Source organism: Amphiprion ocellaris, chromosome 10 (assembly GCF_022539595.1).
Source record: "Amphiprion ocellaris isolate individual 3 ecotype Okinawa chromosome 10, ASM2253959v1, whole genome shotgun sequence".
Classification (NCBI taxonomy): domain Eukaryota; kingdom Metazoa; phylum Chordata; class Actinopteri; family Pomacentridae; genus Amphiprion; species Amphiprion ocellaris.
Window position 1 is genome coordinate 4,422,394 of NC_072775.1, and position 21,350 is coordinate 4,443,743.

Here is a 21,350-nt window from a genome sequence, read left to right on the forward strand (position 1 = left end):
GAGGGATAGACGGTAAAATGAAATTCTATGACCCGTCTTAGTCTGCCAATCAGGTCTTCTTCCTGTCTAAAGTGTTGCTTTTCTGTCTCAGTTTTCATCATCCCGTCCCCCTCTTGCCTTTCAGTCTGTCTTGCAGCATTGCATATTAATGGGAATCCAGAAAAAGGTGCTTTCCCCTCTAAATCTGGCACCTTTCCCTGCATTTTTAAATTGATTGAATTTGCTATTTTCTCCCTGTGACCCGATGCTTCGCCAGCTATAAACAGCTTGAAGAAGAGACGAGGCTGGCGTATTATCATCTATATTTAATGTGATAAGGTATTTAATGGGAGTACTTCTTAATCTGGGGCCTGGCCATCTGCCAAGAAATACATTAATGTTGGCGCTCTGGCTGTTCCAAACACATGGCCTATGCAAAAATGTAATTTGAAGTTTTGCGTAATTTGGTGCTTTTATCACAGTAAATCCTACTGTCACCTGCACAGATGGAAGAACAGGTGTTCTGCAGGTGTTTTTATCAATTTCCAACAGACCTTTATCCCTAAAACTATCAGTTTAAATACACCAGAGTCACAAAATCTGGTGTTAAGTTATTAATGACAGCTATTAAGATCTATGAAGCTGCTCACTGATTGTACTCGTCCGTTCCTGCTTTTTCTTACACCTTTCAGTGTAACTTCATTTAGACACAAGATTCCCGTCAACAGCAGAAATATTACGGTGTCCAAACAGACGGATCCAGCTGGAATCCTCTGTGAAAAATTAACTTAAGTAAGGTTTTAGGACTTTTCAGCTTCATTAGACACTCAGTGATGCGAGACAGGAAGAAGTGGAGAGACATGACTCGCCATGACTCCAAATTTAACCTTCTATTTTCTGCCTGCCAACAGGGATGAATTACTGACAGCCAACCACCCTTAAAGACAACCAAGGCGACTACGAAAAACAATTGAATCTGTTCTGTAACACGTTTAGATTGATCCTAAATGCAGCTATTAGTGGTGTCAGAATGAATAACTATTCATAACAAATGACTTTAATACTGACAATAGTGTTTTTCATTGGTTCTAATCACAGGAGCTAATCCCCAATGATGCAGTTATAAACTAGGAGCTGAGATAATGAGCATTTTTGACATTTTTATTTTAGGATTTGTGCCAGTTAAGGCGCAAACACGACTTTCCTTGTCGATCGATGCGTATGTTTTTCTACTTTCTGTGTGGCTACAGGTTGCAAATGCTCCACAAAACCTGACAAAAATAGACAAGATTGCAACAGTAAGGCCAAAGGTTGGATTTACCTATCTAAAGCTTCCATTTTACTGTTAATTGCTGTCATCTAAATTATGTAATAGGATTTTACCAAATGTCTGCAGATATTTTTGGTGAGATCAGAGATAGCTTAACTCTGAATTTTAAAATAGCAGCGTGTGGTTATATCACTAGAGGCTCCCCTGAAAGTTGAATGGGTAGTCGGGGGGTTATTTTTCTAATCTCACTAATAAAACTGCATTTCTTCTTGTTGGTGAAATGTGTGGTGAGGCAGCCATTGAAACAGCCCAAACTGTGAGATAAAAAGAATCATTTGAGCTCTTTCTCCTTCCTGGTTTTTAGAAGAAAGAAGTTGAAATTATCAGCAGTAATATTCATCTGTGTCACTGATTCTTTAGATCTGCGACTAGAATAATAAGTGTTACATAACTGCTACCTGACTTGAAGCTAGCTGGACTATTTTTAGTACAACAGCAAAACAGAAAAGAGAGAAGAGCTAAAAAACAAAACAAAATGGTGATTAAATGTTTAATAAGTCCTACCCACAGTGGAAGTACGATTAAATGTTAAAGTTGAGGACTCCAGTGGGTTTAAACTGTTATTTGTTGCTCCTCTTTTTCAAGGGAACCTTAATGAAAATGTAGCTTTTGAGCAAAATTACACACCGATACTGTAAAAGTCATGATGTACTGCACCCTATAGGGGTTTGAGCTATTGTTGCTGTGTCTGATGTTCAGCTGTTACTCACTCGAGCAGCTATTGATTAGAATAAACATTAACAATTCATGATAAAAGGCAACGAGAGCAGTAACTCTCCTGTAAGCTGCTGTTTTCCCTCCAGACTGCAGGAACTAATGGAGACGAGTGGAAATGAGCGACAAACTATGAGCTGCCCTTCAAGCTTATTGTTGAAAATGGTCCCATCTGTCAGCAGATATAGAGAACAGGAAGCTGCACAGAGCGCAAAGCTGTCTGGTGACTGGCGACGACAAGAAAAGCAGAGCTGGAAGTTTTCCAGTGATGGTGAGAACAACTAGAAAAGGCTGCCCTCTGCTGCTGAAATCATGTCCTCTGTCATCAAGCTGTCTGCTGTCGCCACCCACCCTGCCATGGAAACCCAGGCCTTCTCTCTACAGCAGAGTCAGGTTTAATTAATTAGATGTAAGATATGACCATGGATTCAGGTTTCTTAGTTCACCCTCCTCTGTGCGATAAATCAAACCAATCCCATTTAGTTTTATGAATCCTACATATAATCACATCTTCCTCCTCTCTCCTCCTCCTCTTCCCCCCACCCTCTCCTACTGCAACATGCAACCACATCCCTTTCTGATACCTGCAGAGTGATCCATAGAGTGGATTCCCAGGCCCCCAGTAGAAAACGGATCACTGGTTTTAAACAGACTGCTCCCACTGGTGTTAGTGGTGGTTTTGTTTTCCACACCAAACAGTCCTGAACTCTTCTGGGAGTCCATAGCTGGACTCATCCCAGTCTGGCCCAGAGTGGAGCTCATGCTGGTCTGGAATGGAGGCAGGCTGGACCCCATGGTGCCTCCCATCCCAGACTGGGAGAAGCCTGATGGAGAAACGGAACACAAAGAAACGTCACTGACAGACAACTGGCTCTGTGAGTACCGCTGCTGTATGCTTCATATACATACAGGTCACAACAATTTAAAAAACACTTTAACCCTGTAAAACCCACTGCTGCAAAAACACATCAGTTTTATTTTTTTATTATTATTTTTTATTATTTATATGAGAGGTTTTTAAATTTTTCGAATTAGTTTTTATTATGTATATCTAAATGAATGTTATTTTTGCTAATTTTTTCTATATCAAATTTTGGTTTTGCAGATTTTATAGATAGATAGATAGATAAAAGACATTTTAAAAAAATATTTTTTATTTCTATCTAAATAAATATGTATTATTTTTGCAATTTTTTTTCCAGATGTGGGTTTTCCAAATTTTATATATATACATATATTTTTGCATTTTTGAATTATTTGTTTATATATATATGTGTGTGTGTGTGTGTGTGTGTGTGTGTGTGTGTGTGTGTGTGTGTGTGTGTGTGTCTGTGCGCTATATTTGCTGTTTTTTTCGATATTTGGATTTTACAGGGTTAAAGACGAGATTGTATAAGTGATCATGCTATACAAGTTCCTACAGTAGTTAGAATTCATTGCTCATGATACATTGCAGAACAGTCATTTTTTTTTTACTAATTTTGATAACTTTCTAAGAATATAATAATAACTTAAAAGTTTTACACCGAATTGGTGAATTCATGTGTCTCATACATTTCCTTTGCAGCCTGACAGGTTTTCAAAATAAAACATGTTGTGATAGCTTAATGAAGGATATTTTAGAAATGAGTCAACAAACTGTTTAAAGGTGAATCTGTCTGTATCATGATCATGCATTTTCTGACTTGACATGACAGAAGGAATTCCAAAAGCGGCAATGATAAATTAGCTCTACAGGTGATAAATTACCTTTGAGTGTGAGTCTGCTCCTCTAAAAAATATCCCTCTTCCATGTAAAATTCACAATATAGGCTCACATGAAAAACCTTTCTTGTTCTATTTCTTAAAGCTCATTGAATTTGAGTTACAGCCAGTAGCTAAAATTTGTTGTTGTTTTGGCAGAATCAGAATCAGTAAAATCCTGTATGGCAACAAAAAGAGAAAAACTGACTGAATTCGAAGCAATTTTTGTAAATGTTTGCACCACTTTGGCTGCCCTGAGTTCCTCCAGTGTAAAGAACCTGAAGCAACAACCACGCAGTGTTTTCCATGATTCATTTAACAGTCATAAACTCAGCTGCCAAGCTGGAGAAACAAATCTGCACTCTGGGCCATACTATAAAGTTTACTTCTTTGCATAAGATTAAAAATTATGGTTTGTTTTCTCCCCCTTTACCGGCCACACATCCTACTGATGACAGGACTTTTGGAAATCTGGAAATTGTCTTGAAAATATGAACGTGGTGCATTTGCAAAAAGTAAAATAAAGACTAACAATACGAAACATTGTAAATGAAAGAAGTTATGTGTGTGTAAAAGCATAAAATATCACTGCAGCTGTGCGAATGAATGGAGATGAACACAACAGCACAGCTTAAGGCGCTGAACATCATGATTACATATTCGATTTTTTTTCGATACGCTGCCATTTTTTGATATATGATGTTGGATTGAAAACCTTCCTTATCCCAGCGCTGAAAGCAGACAACAAAGGAAACAAAAAGGTGAGCGTAAAAGAGAAATTCTGGGATAAGGACAAAGATCTAAAGCAGTGACCCACATACACATTCTATTTATGAGTCTGCGGCAACACACACCAGTGGAGAGCAAACATCCAACAGGGCTGAACAACTACAAAGCAGCAGCTTGCAACAAGCTTTACGTTGTTTGGGTCAATATATAACTGTGGGACTTTTTGTATCATAGTTGACATTTTTGCTGTTTTCAGGCCTAAAATCTACATGGCCGCCTATAACCAAACACCACATGGCATTTTACAGAAAGATTCTTCTACATATTATATATACACTTGAATAAAATTAAAATTGAAAGTTATTTATAAAGATATTTTAATAAATGTCCACACTTGACTCACACACCACTTTATATTAAATAACTCAGAAAGCCTTGGAGTCTTGCCAGTCTTTTCTTCAGGAGGAAATGACATCATGTGGAGCAGGTCATGTGATCTGGAATTAACACACTTCCTTGAGAAGTGTTTTTGTAATGGGGAACTTTGTAGAAAATGATTTCTCAGACACAGATACAATTTGTTATTTTCCATCTAAATTGTGATATATTGACAAAAAAGAAATGTCTGTCATGATTATCATAATTATATCATAATTATATCTTGACCCAGACAATTTTTGAGTCATGTTGAACAAGTTTTCTGTCAGCTTGGATTGTTTCTCCTCATTTTGGATCATTTTTGTGTCTTTGGGATAATTTTCAAGTCACTTCAGACAAATTTCATGTCATTCTGGACTAATTTTCTGTAATTATGGATCATTTTCAAGTCATTTTGAATGGGTCAATATATAATTAGGGGACTTATATATTGACCCGTTCACCTCCCAGGTTGTTTTTGTGGCACAGAATATCTCAATAATCGCATATCTTGCTAAAACATCGAGCCAGGTTTGATTTTTTTCCTCTACAATATCATCAATTGCAACAAGAGAGGATGGAACGAATAATAACTTCCTACTAAGTTAAAGATAAAAAATGACACAGGAGGTTAAAAAATAAAGTGGACCTAGAAATGAGTCAGGCCTGCTGCTGTCCTTTGTCTTGTTCAGGCTCCACTGATCTGTCATCCCACCCATCATAGGACCTGAGAGAAGGAAAGAGAAAGACAGACGGATGGACAGACAGAGTGGAAGTGGAAATAAAATGTAAAATGAGGATAGCAGAGGCAGAATGAGTGGCGAAAGTGAATAATGAGGGAGCAGCACAGAGAGAAGCAGTGGGATAGAAGATGTAAACAAACGGGCAAAGCAAATGTCAGCGAGATCTTCATCCACCGTTTTATCAGTGCATTTTATCTGTGGGCATGCAGAGACAGAAGCTTTATGCAAATGTACACAACAAAAATGTTCACGAATGCTTGAATTCTCACGCAGCGTTTTGCATATTTTTTACAACAACAAAGAGAAGGAGCAGTAAAGGCAGTTTGGGGACAGACTTTTTAGGTTCACTTTGTGTTCCGCCTCTGTTCATCCTGGCTGATACGATTCCAGAGTGAGAGATTTTTAGGACAAAATGTGTCTCCATATTCCGGTTACAGTCTTCACACAGGAGACGATCCAACTGGAGAATATTTGGCTGCAGATTAATCAACTTTCAGCTCTACCTCCAAAGTATATCCATGCTGAGCTGCAGCGGAGGTGAAACAACCCAAAGAGGCAGCAGTTTGTAGCTTTAGATGAACTTTTTAATGCACAGATTTTGTCCACCATCATTTGTGTTGGAATTATAATAGGAAGGAACCACTTCACATCCAGGATGAAGAGCAGGGATTCTTACAGCAAAACTGTCTCCACTTATGTAGTCTGGCAAATGCTTCATTAACACAGAAATAACAAATGTGAACCTGTTTTTACTTAAATTTTTATCAAAAAACCCCAAAAAAACTAATGTTTCTTATGTTCATTATGATCATGTCTTTACAAATTCCATAATTATTTATTATGGAAACAATCACTTATTAATAAAAAATGACTGAATATCACTAAAATGTCAACTAAATAACCATCTGAATCTAATAACAACCACCTTCTAATTAGCTAAACAACAATAAAATGAGCTCATTCAAAAATTGTTTTGATTGTGTTCTTTTTATTAAGTTGAGATAATCATGACAAGTATTTCTTTTTTGGCAATATATCAAACTTTCTATGAAAAATTTATATGGAAAATTGTATGGATAACGTTCTCTCTCTCCTCTTCCTTAGTTATTTAATATAAAGTAGTGTGTGAGTCAAGTATGGAATTATGGCATGTCAACAGGTTTACTACAATATCTTTAGAAATAACTTTCAATTTTACTCAATTGCATATATAATATTTAGAAGAATCTTTGTGTAAAAATGCCACGTGGTGTTTGGTTATAGGCGGTCATGTTGATTTTAGGCCTGAAAACAGCAAATATGTCAACTATGCTACAAAAAGTCCTGCATTTATATACTGACCCATGAAAATGTTCTTACGGGAATATTGGAAGTTTTACTGTAATCACTTTGCGTATTTTCAGGATTTTTTTGGAAAATTTTTATTCATTTTTTGAAAATATTTACACAAATTTTCTTTTTTTTTTTTTTAAAGAAAACTTTTAAGGAATTATTGGAATTTTTTTCGGGGCTGCACAGTGGTGTAGTGGTTAGCACTTTCGCCTTGCAGCGAGAAGGTCCCCGGTTCGCGTCCCGGCTTTCCCGGGATCTTTCTGCATGGAGTTTGCATGTTCTCCCTGTGCATGCGTGGGTTTTCTCCGGGTACTCCGGCTTCCTCCCACAGTCCAAAAATATGCTGAGGTTAATTGATCATTCTAAATTGCCCGTAGGTGTGAATGTGAGAGTGATTGTTTGTCTCTGTATGTAGCCCTGTGACAGACTGGTGACCTGTCTAGGGTGTCCCCTGCCTTCACCTGAGTCAGCTGGGATAGGCTCCAGCCCCCCCATGACCCTAGTGAGGATTAAGCGGTGTATAGATGATGGATGGATGGATGGAATTTTCTTCCTGAAGGTTTTGCAAATTTTCAGAAATTTGGGGAATTTTTTTGCTGAATTTTTGTGGGGTTTTTTTTCAGACAAGGAAACAATATTTTTTGGTGCCCATAAGTGAAGACAACAGGAGGGTTAAGGCATTCTTTTTGAGGAATCAGTGCTTTTGGACTGAAGATGAACCCTCCAGCAGGGTCAATGCTCTAGCTTCGTAATTTTAACTAAAGTGGTCCAAATCCACACCAGAACTTAATGAGAATTGTTCCTGTGCCTGTGCTCCACCTCTCCACCAGTATTTGTAAAATTCAGCATGGTTCTTTTTGCATAATCTTGATGATGCACAACCAGAGAGCAACAAAAGCAAACATCTCTGATCACGTCCCGATGCCTCGACTCTCGTCTTATTGGAGCAAAACGATCAAGTTATTAGAACTACTGTAAACTGTTGCTTGTGGATTTACTTCAGCAACATGGAAAGCTCATGCCTGAAAGTGTCACAACTGGTGAGTGTCACTTTGGCATTAATCCTATATTTAAGCTGGTCCTTGGCGCAAAAACGCCACTTCTGATGGCCGTGATGGACAGAAGCAGCGATTACACTGACAAACTGTTGCAGTGTCTGTGCTACAGGGATGTAATCAGTAAATACTATGACTTCACTCCATCCACCCTCACCAGACAGGTAGTCGGAGCCAAAGGAAGGTTGTCCCGGCGGGTCCTGGCGTCCACCTGACATCATTGATGACATCATCCCCGGACCTACAGGAGACAAAAGAGCGTCGTCACGACCAGCTTCAACCGGTAAACATCTCTTAACTGATGCTATTTATTATTTTATATCAAATTCAATGTGATGAAGCGTCAACAACGGAAAACAGTCCTGCTCATGGCATTGAAAGGATAAAATGGAAATACACAGCTTCAGAAGATGTGATTAACTTTCCACCTTTTTATACAAATATCTGGATTTGACATTTTTTCCTACCCTTTAAAAAATATTTCTCTTTATAATAACTACAAATAAATGGCGACACATATCTGACAAGAGAACATTTCTTTAGATTCATATCCATTCTTTGCAGGTATTTCAACAACTGGATAGACAGTGCATGCAATAATCTACTGTCATTTATAATCTTCTCTGCCTTAACCCTGTAAAACCCACTGTTTTACACCCAAAAAATACATCAGTTATCTATCTATCTATCTATCTATCTATCTATCTATCTATCTATCTATCTATCTATCTATCTATCTATCTATCTATCTATCTATCCATCCATCCATCCATCCATCCATCCATCCATCCATCCATCCATCCATCCATCCATCCATCCATCCATCCATCCATCCATCCATCCATCCATCCATCCATCCATCCATCCATCCATCCATCCATCCATCCATCCATCTATCTATCTTTTTAGGGTTTTTTGCTCATTTTTTCTATATTTGGATTTATAAATACATTGATTATTAAATTTTATCAGATTTTTTTGCTCATTTTTTTTTTATATTTGGGTCTTAAAGTATTAAATTACTCATTATTAGTGAAATCGAGTCTTATTTTTCCATTGCAAACATTAATGAAAACTGGCTGCTTCACAAGTCCAACATTACTCATGTTTTATTTGTGTCAGTGCAAAGAGGAAATGCTTTTTTAACATAAAGGAATGAAGAAAGAAGTGAAAAAGCCTAAAAAAGAGAAACATTTTATGAGTAATAAAACTGCATCATATGTGACAAGATGCAATAGCAGCTATTAATCATGAATTAATTCTGACTCCACAGGCACTTCAGATTCTTTTATCATACATTACACTGAAGACTGAGCAAACAGGAGATCTTTTGTTCAAACTTTGTTGTACTAACAGTTTTTGAATGCATCCTACATATGGTTTCAGGTGGAACATACAGGAAGAGTTTTAGGATGCAAATCTTAACTTGGATTAATAAGCGACATGTTTCTCCCCAACACACAGGGCATTCTATATTCTTTCTCATCAAACTCTGCACACGACAAGTGAGCCAGACTGAAAACTGCACCTGAATCTGTCTGTCTGCATATCTATATATCCGTTTGTCTGTCTGTCCGTCCATCACTCTGCTCTGTCAGCCGTTTGCTCGTCAAACTGGTGCCTCTTCCCAAAGCCAGCCTCCTCCAGCATCACCGTGTCTGTGTGTGTGCGTTACATCTTTTGACAGTGAGGCAAGCAGACACAACATGTCGCCGAGGGGACTATCACCATGGTTACGCAAAAAAGAGGACGACAGCATCTGCGGTTCCCCTGGCAACCCTCACTGTTGGCAGACGTGTCTCGGATGATCGATGATTGTGCGCCACCCGCTGAGGTCGACACACACCATGACGCACAAAATACACAAAAGCTAAAACTAAAATACATGTTTAGCATCATTATTAGAGGCAGGGGACTTCCTCATCTCCTTTAAGTGCAGCAGGATGAAAGAAATCGAAGAGATGACAGAATCTATCGACTAAAGCAAAGTGAGGATTTGCACTGCCGACTCCATTAACTCCCATTAAGCAGAACTGGAATAAAACTGATCATTAACATAACAATAAAACACTGTTACCATCTAAATAATACAACAGCTACTTCATCAGGAGCCATTACAGAACTAGATTGATGCTAAGCACTGATTGTGCTGTTATGATGACCACTGAGCCATGTTGACCATTAAAAAGTCAGCTGCAACACAATGAGACCGACAACGTCCGCGTTGATGAAAATAAACCACCATCATATTTAATTACCAGCAGTAAACAAAAACCAAACAATGTGTCCTTCACTAATGTGCTATCTGCTAAAGGCTGATGTAATGGATTTCATGAGACCCGGCTGAGTGCTTCCGTGTAAAACAACACAACACAGTCACAGTGCAATTTGTTATTACTGTGCTGAGTTGTTGCATCAAAAGAAGTCAGTCATTGGTGTTTATTTACAGAACCATTCTATGTATTGTTCCTTCATATTTGTCTTTTTTTTTAAACAAGGAAACATGGAAGTCTCAATCCCCGATCTGTGGATACTCTGCAAAACACTTAAGGGTTATGTAAAAGTAGTGAAAAACACAATACAACATACAGAAAGTAGAAAACTACTCAGAAAACTCTATTAAAGGACATTATTATTATTATTATCATGCAGAAAAAAATTTATATATTATAATGTTAGATTATCATGATGTATGCTGCTTTCAACATTGCAGCCCCATGATAAATGAACACACCACATCTGCTCATTAAGGCCGCTACAGTGGGTGTGTAGGTGATTTTCTATGTGGATTTTTGTTGTTAAAGCTGCAGGTGATAAAAATCTGAGCCAGTGTTCGGAATTATGCAGCCTTCCTCCTCCTGCAGCTCTTTTCTTTCCCCTCTTTATTTGAACTCTCTCTACCACATGAACGTGAAACTGAAACCAAAAGCCGACTTTCATGGGGGTTCCCACGGGGATTCAAACCCTGCTCTTGAAGTCCTTCATCAAACCCACTGTTCCACCACATCCAGCCCTGTAATTGGTTGAAATCTCCCATCACTGGCTGGACTTTATAAAGCCTGAAAATGAAGCCAGAAGTCTAGTTTGCTCTCAGAACCACCAGAGATAGATAGATAGATAGATAGATAGATAGACCATAGATAAATAGACTATAGATAGACTATAGATAGATAGACAGACTATAGACTATAGATAGATAGACTATAGATAGATAGATAGATAGATAGATAGATAGACTATAGATAGATAGATAGATGCAGATAGGTGATAAGTGCATCAAAGAGTTTGCATTTAAAATCTGAAAGACTGCTAGCAATTACAGTTGTCACAAAAGTGCAGTTAAGTAACCCAGAAAGTACAATATTTCTCCACGAAATGTAGAGGAACAAGTACAATTATCTCATATTGTTGTTATATTCTGTGTCTGAGTAAATGTAACTGTCAGATATTGTCTGAGGTTTATGCTTGGAATATTTACATACATAAATACTATGTTGATCTGTTGTAATCCATTCTAATATCGTACACTGATGTCTTTGTCTCTTCCCCAGCTGCTGTATCTGTCCGTGGTCCTGAAATATCTCAAGTGAAAACAGACCATGTAGCCTACAACTAAAACTAACTGTGCATATTACGCATGGCTACTTTCTATTGAGACACAAGCCACATACAGTTATTGCTCCTTGCACACCTGAAAGCAGCATTTTGGGCTGAAAATCAGTTTTCTATCAACTGTATTCAGGAGAAATGAGGACACGCATTCCTGGCAGTGGACCAGTACCAGTGTGATGGTGGAGATCATGAATAATTAATACGTGAGGGGGGTTTAGGTGAGCTGCATGTAGTGTGTTTGGTGGAGCCACTGTTTTTGTTTGTGTCTATTTTTGCTTTTATAACAGCGCGCACACACACACACACACACACACACACACACACACACACACACACACACACACACACACACACACACACACACACACACACACACAGATGTACAAACAAGCAGCAGACACATGAACTGCAGAGTCATTCCAGACACAATGCTGCTGGATTCTTTTCTCTCTCGTTGTGTTTTGTCACAACATTAAGTTGAACTAATTGGCATTTAAATACCAGATGAATGAATACTGATACACTGATACTGCCCTCTAGACCACTTATGCTCCTTCACAACCATGTCAAATTATTTCATTAATATATTTTAATTAAAAACAAGTGATGGTGGAATGGTGATGAATGGGTGCGAGCTATATGGTTTGTTGCCCACATTACATTACCTTGGTACTGTGCACACTTAAAAAACAAAGAAAAAAAGGGGAAAAAAATTGTAAGAAAAAAAAGGTACCACAAAAATACATTACAAAATGCTGGAAAAATTCAAAAAATGGTGAAAACAATGGCAAATGTCTGTATAATAATGACATTTTCTTCAGATTTCATAATTTATATTAATAATAATGTATTAATGTGTACTTTGCAGTCATATTAGAAAAATTGACATTATTAGACATGCATGTAGACATTATGTACAGCTATGGCCTGTTTTTGTTTGTGATAGTTACATGTAAATAATAATTTTTTTCTGTGATTGTGCAAGCGGATAACAACACAGAGAAATTATGTAAAATAACAGCACATTGTGCAAAACATTACAGTGAAAAACTGTTGAAAAACCTTCATTTTTTTAAGAGTATAAACACCAAATTATTTAAATTTTTCCCACCCACACAGAATAAACAACCACTGAACCATGAGGAGATATTCGCTGAATTTTGACTAAAAATATATTGGAGTAGAATCACAAATTCCACCTTAATTTATAGAAGATATTTGTCAGATATCACAATGAGTTATTATACTCAAACTAATCAGCCTGATTTTATCATAAATGCAGTCACGCTAACAGGTATGTGTCATGTGTGTGCTGCGTGTAAATGTGGTCAGATTGAGAAGCGAATGAATGGATGAACCTCATTCTGGATGCGTGAGCTGCTGTTGGTCTGAAAAGTTTGCTTTGCTGATGTCGCTTCACTGCTTGTTCTTTTTTCTGTCTCTGTCAGACATTTATATATACACACACACACACACACACACACACCCCTACACACACACACACACACACACACACACACACACACACACACGCCATGTGCGTGCAGATCCAGCCAGAACCCAGACAGTCCTCTGAGGACAACAGTCAGTATCAAGCCTCGAGGTCAAACACCTTTTTTCTTTTCCCAAACATTATTTTTATGTCTTTTCTGCATCACTGCACTGGAAGCTCTTCCAAACTTTCTCCCGGCAGAGAAAAGTCAAAACACAGAAGCAGGGAACCACCACCTAACCAGGCCTCACTGCGTAGTCTGAACAAATCCAGCCTGATGGGCTTCCCACTGTGCTGGGTACACGCTGGTGGTACGTCTACGTCATTTTTCAGTTCCTATTCCACCGCAGTGTTTGGTAAGATGCAAAGTTGACCTTCAGTTTTTTCCTCTCTTTTTTAAATTCAGTTTGGCTGTTATAGAAGAGGAAAGAAGTTGGATAAAACAACAACTGTGAGCCTGGAGATTTGCTTTTCAAGGTGAAGATCTGATCAGATCTGAGGAGATTTTCTTCGCAGGTGAAAGTGTCAGTCACAGCGCTACAACGTGCTAACAGGTAAATTTATATAATTGCGGAACATTTTGTGTAAATCATTTTCGTTGTATATTTAGTTTTGTTTTTAAGTGCCCCTTTGGATCACTAACCACAAGTTGAAGGTGACTCACTTCATTCAGTTTATTGATTGCTTTGCGCCCTGTTTCCTGATAACAATCAGTCTTTGAAATGACTCATTCTCAGTTCCTCCGGCAGGTTCTAAAAAGGAGTAGAAAACACTTTATAGTCTACGATATTTTTTAAAAACACCTTAAGCAGCTCCAGGAGGTTCGTAAGATGGATTTTACCATCATTTTAGCTTTAAGATGGTCAAGGGAACTTAGTTTTGTCATAACCTTGTAACCTAGAAAGTTGTTCATAATATAAAGAAAAGAGAAATTCTCTCTGAAATGTGCAAAAATTCCTATATATATATATATGAAAATACCAACATTTATCATAATGTCACGATTATCATGATGAACATGAAAATAGTTTCTTCTTAATCCATTGAATATAAAATCCTACAGACAAGTGCTTCATTACACTCATAGAAAAGTTATATAACAATCCAATATATCCAGAGAGCTGTGCTGCCCATTAATGTGCAATCTTAACATTATAAATAATATCTGATTACCACCAAAGATGATTACACCTTAGTAATAAATTGTCTCAGTCATACTTGTGTCAGAATTAGTTGCTTTAACTTGCCTGTAACTTCAAGAAAGCACCAATGGTTCTCTTACAACTCTCCGTATTCCAACACTGGAAAAGAGAATCAGTGTTATTTCACTGAAACTGTACAGGCACCTAAAAAACAGTTCCAATAGAGCTGAAACATATTGTTGCGGTAAAGGCCCAGATAACTACATGCTTTTCCAAAGCGGCAACCTCTGCCCCAAAAGCTGCAGTTCCTCCAATGTCCACTTGAGGGTGGCTTTAAAATCAAGTCAATCCCTATTAACCCTAAAGTTAAAAAGTCCAACTTTACAGCAGAAACAAACATGTTTACAGCCTGGTACATAAACAATCACAGTCTTTACAGCTAATTTTCCCATTTATGACTACTGTACAGAGGGTGAATTTTTATATAACTCACCCATTTAAATTGTATTAAAGCTAAAAATTAGGCATAAGAAAGAACATGACCACTTTCACTGACAGATGAATGCTGTTACAGAACGGTCCACAGCCCGCAGATGCTTGTTTAGCTTGACTTAGCTCCACTCACGCTCCACCTCTTTGCTCATTTATTAATTAGCTGAGGGTTAGGAGTCACGCACTGCAAAGACAGCGATAGTTGGAGTCATCAAACTGAGCTTCAGAACTGCTGTTTGGAAAACCTACAGTCAAGCTGATGTCAAACAGAATGCGTCTGTCTTTATATGGCGTCAATGTGAAACTGTCATTAGAGTGAAAGAGAAATTGTCATTTTTGGGCTTTTTCACAGAAAGTCTAGGAGATGAGAGGATCTAATCAAAGAAACTCTGTAGATCCAGTTGCATCATGGGAATTTTGCAAATGGGAATCCACAGTTTTGAGTTCAAGAGACTTAAAGCCTTTGTATCATCAGACAGACTCTCTCTGTTGGGTTACTGAAGCTGCTCAACTTCCCAAAAAACTGTTCTGGTAAAGATGAACTATTCTGTTGCCTTAAAAGAGAAGATATATCAGCATTTCTTTTAAAATATTTGTCTTGTTCAAGCCCTAAACCTCTGTGAACATGCAAATGTCTGACATACCCCTTTAGCTTGTTCACATACTGCAGCGTCCAACTCCAACATTTGTTCTAGGGCGTCGGAGTGCAGGACTGTCTGCTGTGCAGAACCTCTGGGGCGGTTTAGGCCTTGATAAAGTGGACTGTTTGATAAAGTGTGGAGGTGATACAACCACCAAGACTGAAACCAGATGTCCTCTGGCTCACAGCAGGAGAACAGCTCCCAGATGAGGGCAGTCAGCCTCCAAGCAAACCTGCTGCTGCTGCATTTACTTAAACATCTCACGGGTCAGTTACAGTTTAGCAACAAGGTCAGGATGAAACAGTCTTATCTGCTCTCAATGTCCTGCTAATATTAGTGGGATGTTTCATGCATTCAGATCATCTTAAATCGATCGGCTCAAAATGTTTAACGTTAAATTAATGAAAACATTACAAAATAAAATAAATATATGACTGAACAAAATGCCTGACCAAAGGGGTGACCAAATCATTTTTCACGTTTGCATGTAGCGAAACATTCCCATTACAGAGGTGGAGATGACACGGCAGAGTTCACTAAAAGGATCGGCTGTACAGTCAGGTCCATAAATATCTGGCCATTGATTATGTTAGTTTGTCCAATTACTTTTGGTCCCATAAAAAGGTGGGGGTGATGCATAAAATGTTGTAATTCCTGCACCATTCACCTGATTTCGGTGTCAATTCTCTGAATTCAAAGTGAAAAGTCTGCACTTAAAGCACATCTGGACTGTTTCATTTCAAATTGTGTCAATGTCGAAATATTTATGGACCTGGCTGTATTTTGGCTGAAAGTAATCCATTAAAATGTGCTTCTCTGCTGATCCTGACAGGTTAAACTCAGGACATCCCGACATTTTACCCCCAACAACCTCAGTGAAACACCTTTGTCCATCATAATCCATTAACTGCCCTTGACCCGTCCCTGATCCCGGTTACGTGCAGATAATATAGCCTTCATATGTTGCCAATAATCCTTCTCTCTGAGCCAAGGACAGCAGAGGTTAGTGTCAAACCACAGCATCCCATCTTCAGTCACAGCTGTCACTGTCTCTGGAGATACACAAGCACTTAGATGGAGCAGGAGAATAAGAGGGGGAGGACAGAGGAGTGAAGGAGACAGTGGACAGCAATGGGGCAGATAAACAGAACAAGGTCAGGTAATGGAAGTACTGAGCTATTAGCGCTCATAAAGGACTAATGTTTTTTAAATTGAAAGCAATTATGCTTGAAACATTTTATTATTGCTTAATGTTGGCGCAACTGCAGTGAATAAATACATGGTGGTCATGAGTGGCAGTGAACTGTGGGACAATTAAAAGCAAAGTTGCTCCCATTTGTTTTCTAAAGGATGAGGTTACATTTTCCTTGCTGTCAACACTGTGAAGGAGGTGGAAGTCTGTCTCTTTATACATTCTGTCTTCTCTGTCTAGTTTATGCCACTTAGCCCAAGTCCAATGACTGTAAACTGTAAAAGGAATGTAAAATTATGTGAATCCAAGCATGTCCACCAGGTGGCGCTGCGACTGAGAGTGTATTTCGGTCTATGTATCTGTTAAAGGCTGGACTCTGATCACACATGTAAAGTTTGAGGCAGATTGGAGCATGTACAGGCTAGTTAGACAGCATTTCCTGTTTTATGGCGAAAAGTCGACATTCCAGAGGCTGCCATTTCCACATCCTCAGATTTTTGGGGAGCATTTTGATAACTTTTGATCACCCATGCCTGGTGTATATCTTGGCCAAATTTCAGCTCTGTCGTGATTGCAACATTTGAGTTGGTAGCTTTTGAAAACGTGCAAAAATTGGTCCAAAATCTTCCAAAATATGACACATAATTCAAAGTGGCTGACTTCCTGTTGTGTTTTGGGCATGATTGTAATAGACTTTTTGTGTGTCTTGATGTGTTACATATGTGTACCAGCTTTCATCACTGTAGATGACATGTACTGGCTGTAGTAAATTTTTGAAATTTTCCAGGTGGTGCTATGGAGCCATTTTGGTGCACACTGATGCAATTCCTCTAAAACATCAAAAGTTGCAGAGTTTCGGAGTATTTCTAGGTTGCCAAATTTGAGTTTCAAAAAATGGTAAAAGAATCTCGGAATAATAATAAATCTATGGGTTTCATTAGGGTCTTCACACCATTTGGTGCTTGGACCCTAATTAAGGATTTAATTTTGAAAAAGGCCCTCAGTTTGGACCAAACTTCACACAACAAAGAACAGATAATACAACTGTGGAAGACGATGAATTTGAGGACAGTTTTGGGGACTATTTTTGGCAGCAGGATAGGGTTTCCTCTGGGTCCGGTGCTGCCTATAAGTGCCATTTCCATGAGGATTGAACAACTCCTCAGCTACTTTTTTTGGGCAGATCAGAGAGTTGATAATATCGGTCTGCTGGCTGTGATCAATGAGCGAATGATGGCAGCAGCAGATTCGATTGAACAATCAGCATGTGGACAGAAAGATCATCACTGATCACTGTTGTTTGTCCATGGAACTCTTCTGTTATCTCCCAAACAGATTGTACAGGGGGTCCTCAACTTAGGTCGGAGTTCCATTCCTACGATGTGACGTAAATCGATTTTCGCCGTAAGTCGGAACTCAAAAGCCGTTACATGCATCACAATATCGATCAGTTTACATATTTGTACAACTACAGTAACGAGAAACAGTCAGTAGCTTACACTGAAACACAATTCGGTGGGAAAATACCGCCGAAAATGTAAACTGTAAATCTGACTACCACTTGGGAGCCATAAAGAAATTAGCGAATGCAGCATAATCCAGTATGGCGGCAAATATAAACAAAACTGTCTTATAGCGCTGGGTGACTACTGTACATACAGTATTCATCTGCTCTGCTCGCCAACTAGTTCCACTGAACCAGTTCCGACGTAACAACGAAATGCCGTACATTAAACAGAGGACCACCCCGTAAGCACTTCCGACATAACGCCGAAACGACTTAAGTCAAGGATGTCGTAAACCGAGGACCTCCTGTATTTTCATCGTCACTTGTTTGTCAGCAACATTAAGCAAAACCAACCATCAAAACTATACTAGAATTTAAATTTGCGCTTGTTGAAACTTGGGGCACTGCCTACAATAATAGAAATAGGTAAACGAATCAATCAAGTCTCATAATCAAATCAAAAATTGGGAACTCTTGATACATGGATCTCTGGGTTTTGCTTTAGAGCAACACAGAACCACGACTTGGCGATAAGTTAGGGTATTTACAGTAAAAATCTACATAAGCAAGTGAACAACTGAATAAATAAGTCAGTCATTGTGAACATACCATAACAAAGTCAGAATGTAGACTGCACCTCATTATTGTTCTGCTTGTTTGTATTTCTGGTAAATGGTCGTATTTCCATGCAGTGAGGCGAGTAGCGTCATTAAAACTGGTCATTGACCATAAAATGCCACCTGTACATGGGATTTATCAAGACTAAAAACACAGATATTGCCATCTTTTCCAATATGAAACTATCTTCTGAAAATTTGCAAAACCTTCAAGTAGAAAATTCCTTAAAAATTTCCCTTAAAAGTTTTGTTTTAAAAAAAATCCCCCAAATTTGCCAAGAAAATTCTTGTAAATATTTTCAAAAAATGAGTAAAAATTTTCCAAAAAAAATTCCCAAATTTATCTAAAGTGATTCCATATATATCAGTAAAACTTCTAATATTTTCTTTAAGAACATTCACATAAAAATCAACCAAAATCCAGCAAAATTCGCAGGATTTTGGTTGTTTTTTTGTGAATGTTCTTAAGAAACATTTTTAACATTTCTTTTTTTCCACCCAAAAAATGTTCAAAGATTTCCCAAAAATGTTGAAAATGTGGACATCAGAAGTTTCACTGTGAAAATATATTTTTTCCCCCACATTTTCAAACTTTAAAATGGGTCGATTTTGACCCACAGGACGACACAAAGGTTAATGCACATAATGTGACATGGAAATGTAATTTTCAAATAAGTTCTGACCTGATGAACATTTATTTCACATGACTCTTGAGCTGTTTTCGCGTCTTTTGTTGTCCAGAATATGTCCAGTTGGGCAGCAAACACAAGCGGTCAGACAGGTTTTAAATAAATCAAGCAATAACAGGTAACTTCTGACGAGTAAAGTGAACTTTTTCCTCAGTTTTACCTCCACAGAAAGCGGTTTAAGTCCATTTGGTTTGTGTAGCAGCTGATCCTTTTCTAACAGGGACGTCATTTTACTTTCATTTTTTATTTGCAAATACAAAAAAACCTCTAAATTTCGTCCACAAATTGAAACAAACCTGAGCATATTTTTCGTCCTTGGTGTCATTATTACTGACTGATACTTGACCTCTGAGGTTACAGTTAAAAACTATTGGAGCTAAAAGGTAAAAAGTTGCTCTGTGTGTCTTCAGGATGTCACATCTGCTCAGCTGTCAGCGACTCTTCCTGCCACAGAAGTGCTGTAAAAGCTTCACTTCCATCACATTCGCTTCAACATATCTGCTGAGCTCACACACTTTCTCTCTGTCACACACACACACACACACACACACACACACACATGCACTGTAATTATTGGTAGTGACAGCCAAGGTGTGTGTGATGACCTCACCAGAGAGGCTCTGATGCTCCACTGTGCTGCAGTCACGTTACTGCAGTGTCTCATAGTGCAACACACAGAGCAACGCATGCACTCAGGAATGCAAAATGCCTCAAACACACACGTACCGCAGAGTCACTCTCTCTCTGCTTGTACCTCGATCTCACATACGTACAGTAAAAGCACACACTCTGCAGGGATGTTATCATGGCTCAGCAACCAGAGCTCCATCCCAGCTGGGTAGAAACACAAGCAGACTGCAGCAACTTCACCTCCATTGTGCTGCAACACGAGCCATCAATAACAATTAAAGGTTTAAACAATAAGCAGAAATTTACTCTGGTTTAATTGACATCTTTTTGTGTTGGTTTCACATTTTAATGGTGATTTTGCATCTTTTTGTGGTGGTTTTGTTTGTTTCTGTGGTGATTTTTGGTGATTTAATGTCTTTTTGTGTTAGTTTTGTGTCTCTTTTTGGTGATTTTGTGTCTTTTTGGTGGTAATTTAATGTCTTTCTGCATATTTTTTGAGTTAGTTTCATGTTTTAGTGGTGATTTGCATCTTTTTATGGGTTTTTGGGGTGATTTTCAGTCTTTTTTGTCACGATTTCATGAATTTTGGGGTGTTTTTGAGTCTTTTTTTGTCAGTTTAGTACTCTCTTTGGTGATTTTATATCTTTTTGAGGTGATTTTGTGTCTTTCTGGTGGTAATTTATTGTCTTTCTGCATATTTTTTGAGTTGGTTTCATGTTTTAGTGGTGATTTGCATCTTTTTATGGGTTTTTGGGGTGATTTTCAGTCTTTTTTGTCACGATTTCATGAATTTTTGGGTGTTTTTGAGTCTTTTTGTCGGTTTAGTATCTTTTTGGCGATTTTGCATCTTTTCATGGGTTTTTGGGGGGATTTTCAGTCTTTTTTGTCACGATTTCATGAATTTTTGGGTGTTTTTGAGTCTTTTTTGTCGGTTTAGAACTCTTCTTGGTGAATTTGCATCGTTTCATGGTTTTAGGGGTGATTTTTAGTCTTTTTTGTCACAATTTCATGAATTTTGGGGTGTTTTTGAGTCTTTTTTTGTCAGTTTAGTACTCTCTTTGGTGATTTTATATCTTTTTGAGGTGATTTTGTGTCTTTCTGGTGGTAATTTATTGTCTTTCTGCATATTTTTTGAGTTGGTTTCATGTTTTAGTGGTGATTTGCATCTTTTTATGGGTTTTTTGGGGTGATTTTCAGTCGTCTGTCACAATTTCAAGAATTTTGGGGTGTTTTTGAGTCTTTTTTTGTCAGTTTAGTACTCTGGTGATTTTGCATCTTTTTGAGGTGATTTTTT

At 38.1% G+C, this 21,350-nt stretch overlaps 1 protein-coding gene and 1 long non-coding RNA gene across 7 annotated transcripts in view; one reads left to right on the top strand and one right to left on the bottom strand.

The window, feature by feature from the left end:
* Positions 1–21,350, bottom strand: part of map4l (microtubule associated protein 4 like) — a 125,811-nt gene that overhangs the window by 66,906 nt on the left and 37,555 nt on the right. For 5 of the 6 annotated variants that reach the window (XM_055014612.1, XM_055014611.1, XM_055014608.1 and 2 more), the window contains exons 3-5: positions 8,200–8,283; positions 5,562–5,639; positions 2,608–2,847 (exon numbers count right to left, since the gene is read on the bottom strand). In XM_055014612.1, the coding sequence (XP_054870587.1) occupies positions 2,608–2,847; positions 5,562–5,639; positions 8,200–8,283 (402 nt within the window). The remainder of the gene's footprint in view (positions 1–2,607; positions 2,848–5,561; positions 5,640–8,199; positions 8,284–21,350) is intronic. The other variant, XM_055014609.1, reaches the window with a different exon arrangement.
* On the top strand, positions 7,018–19,071 carry LOC129349874 (uncharacterized). Its single transcript, XR_008603055.1, has 3 exons — positions 7,018–8,325; positions 9,730–13,457; positions 13,553–19,071. It is a non-coding gene; the product is annotated as an uncharacterized LOC129349874 (long non-coding RNA).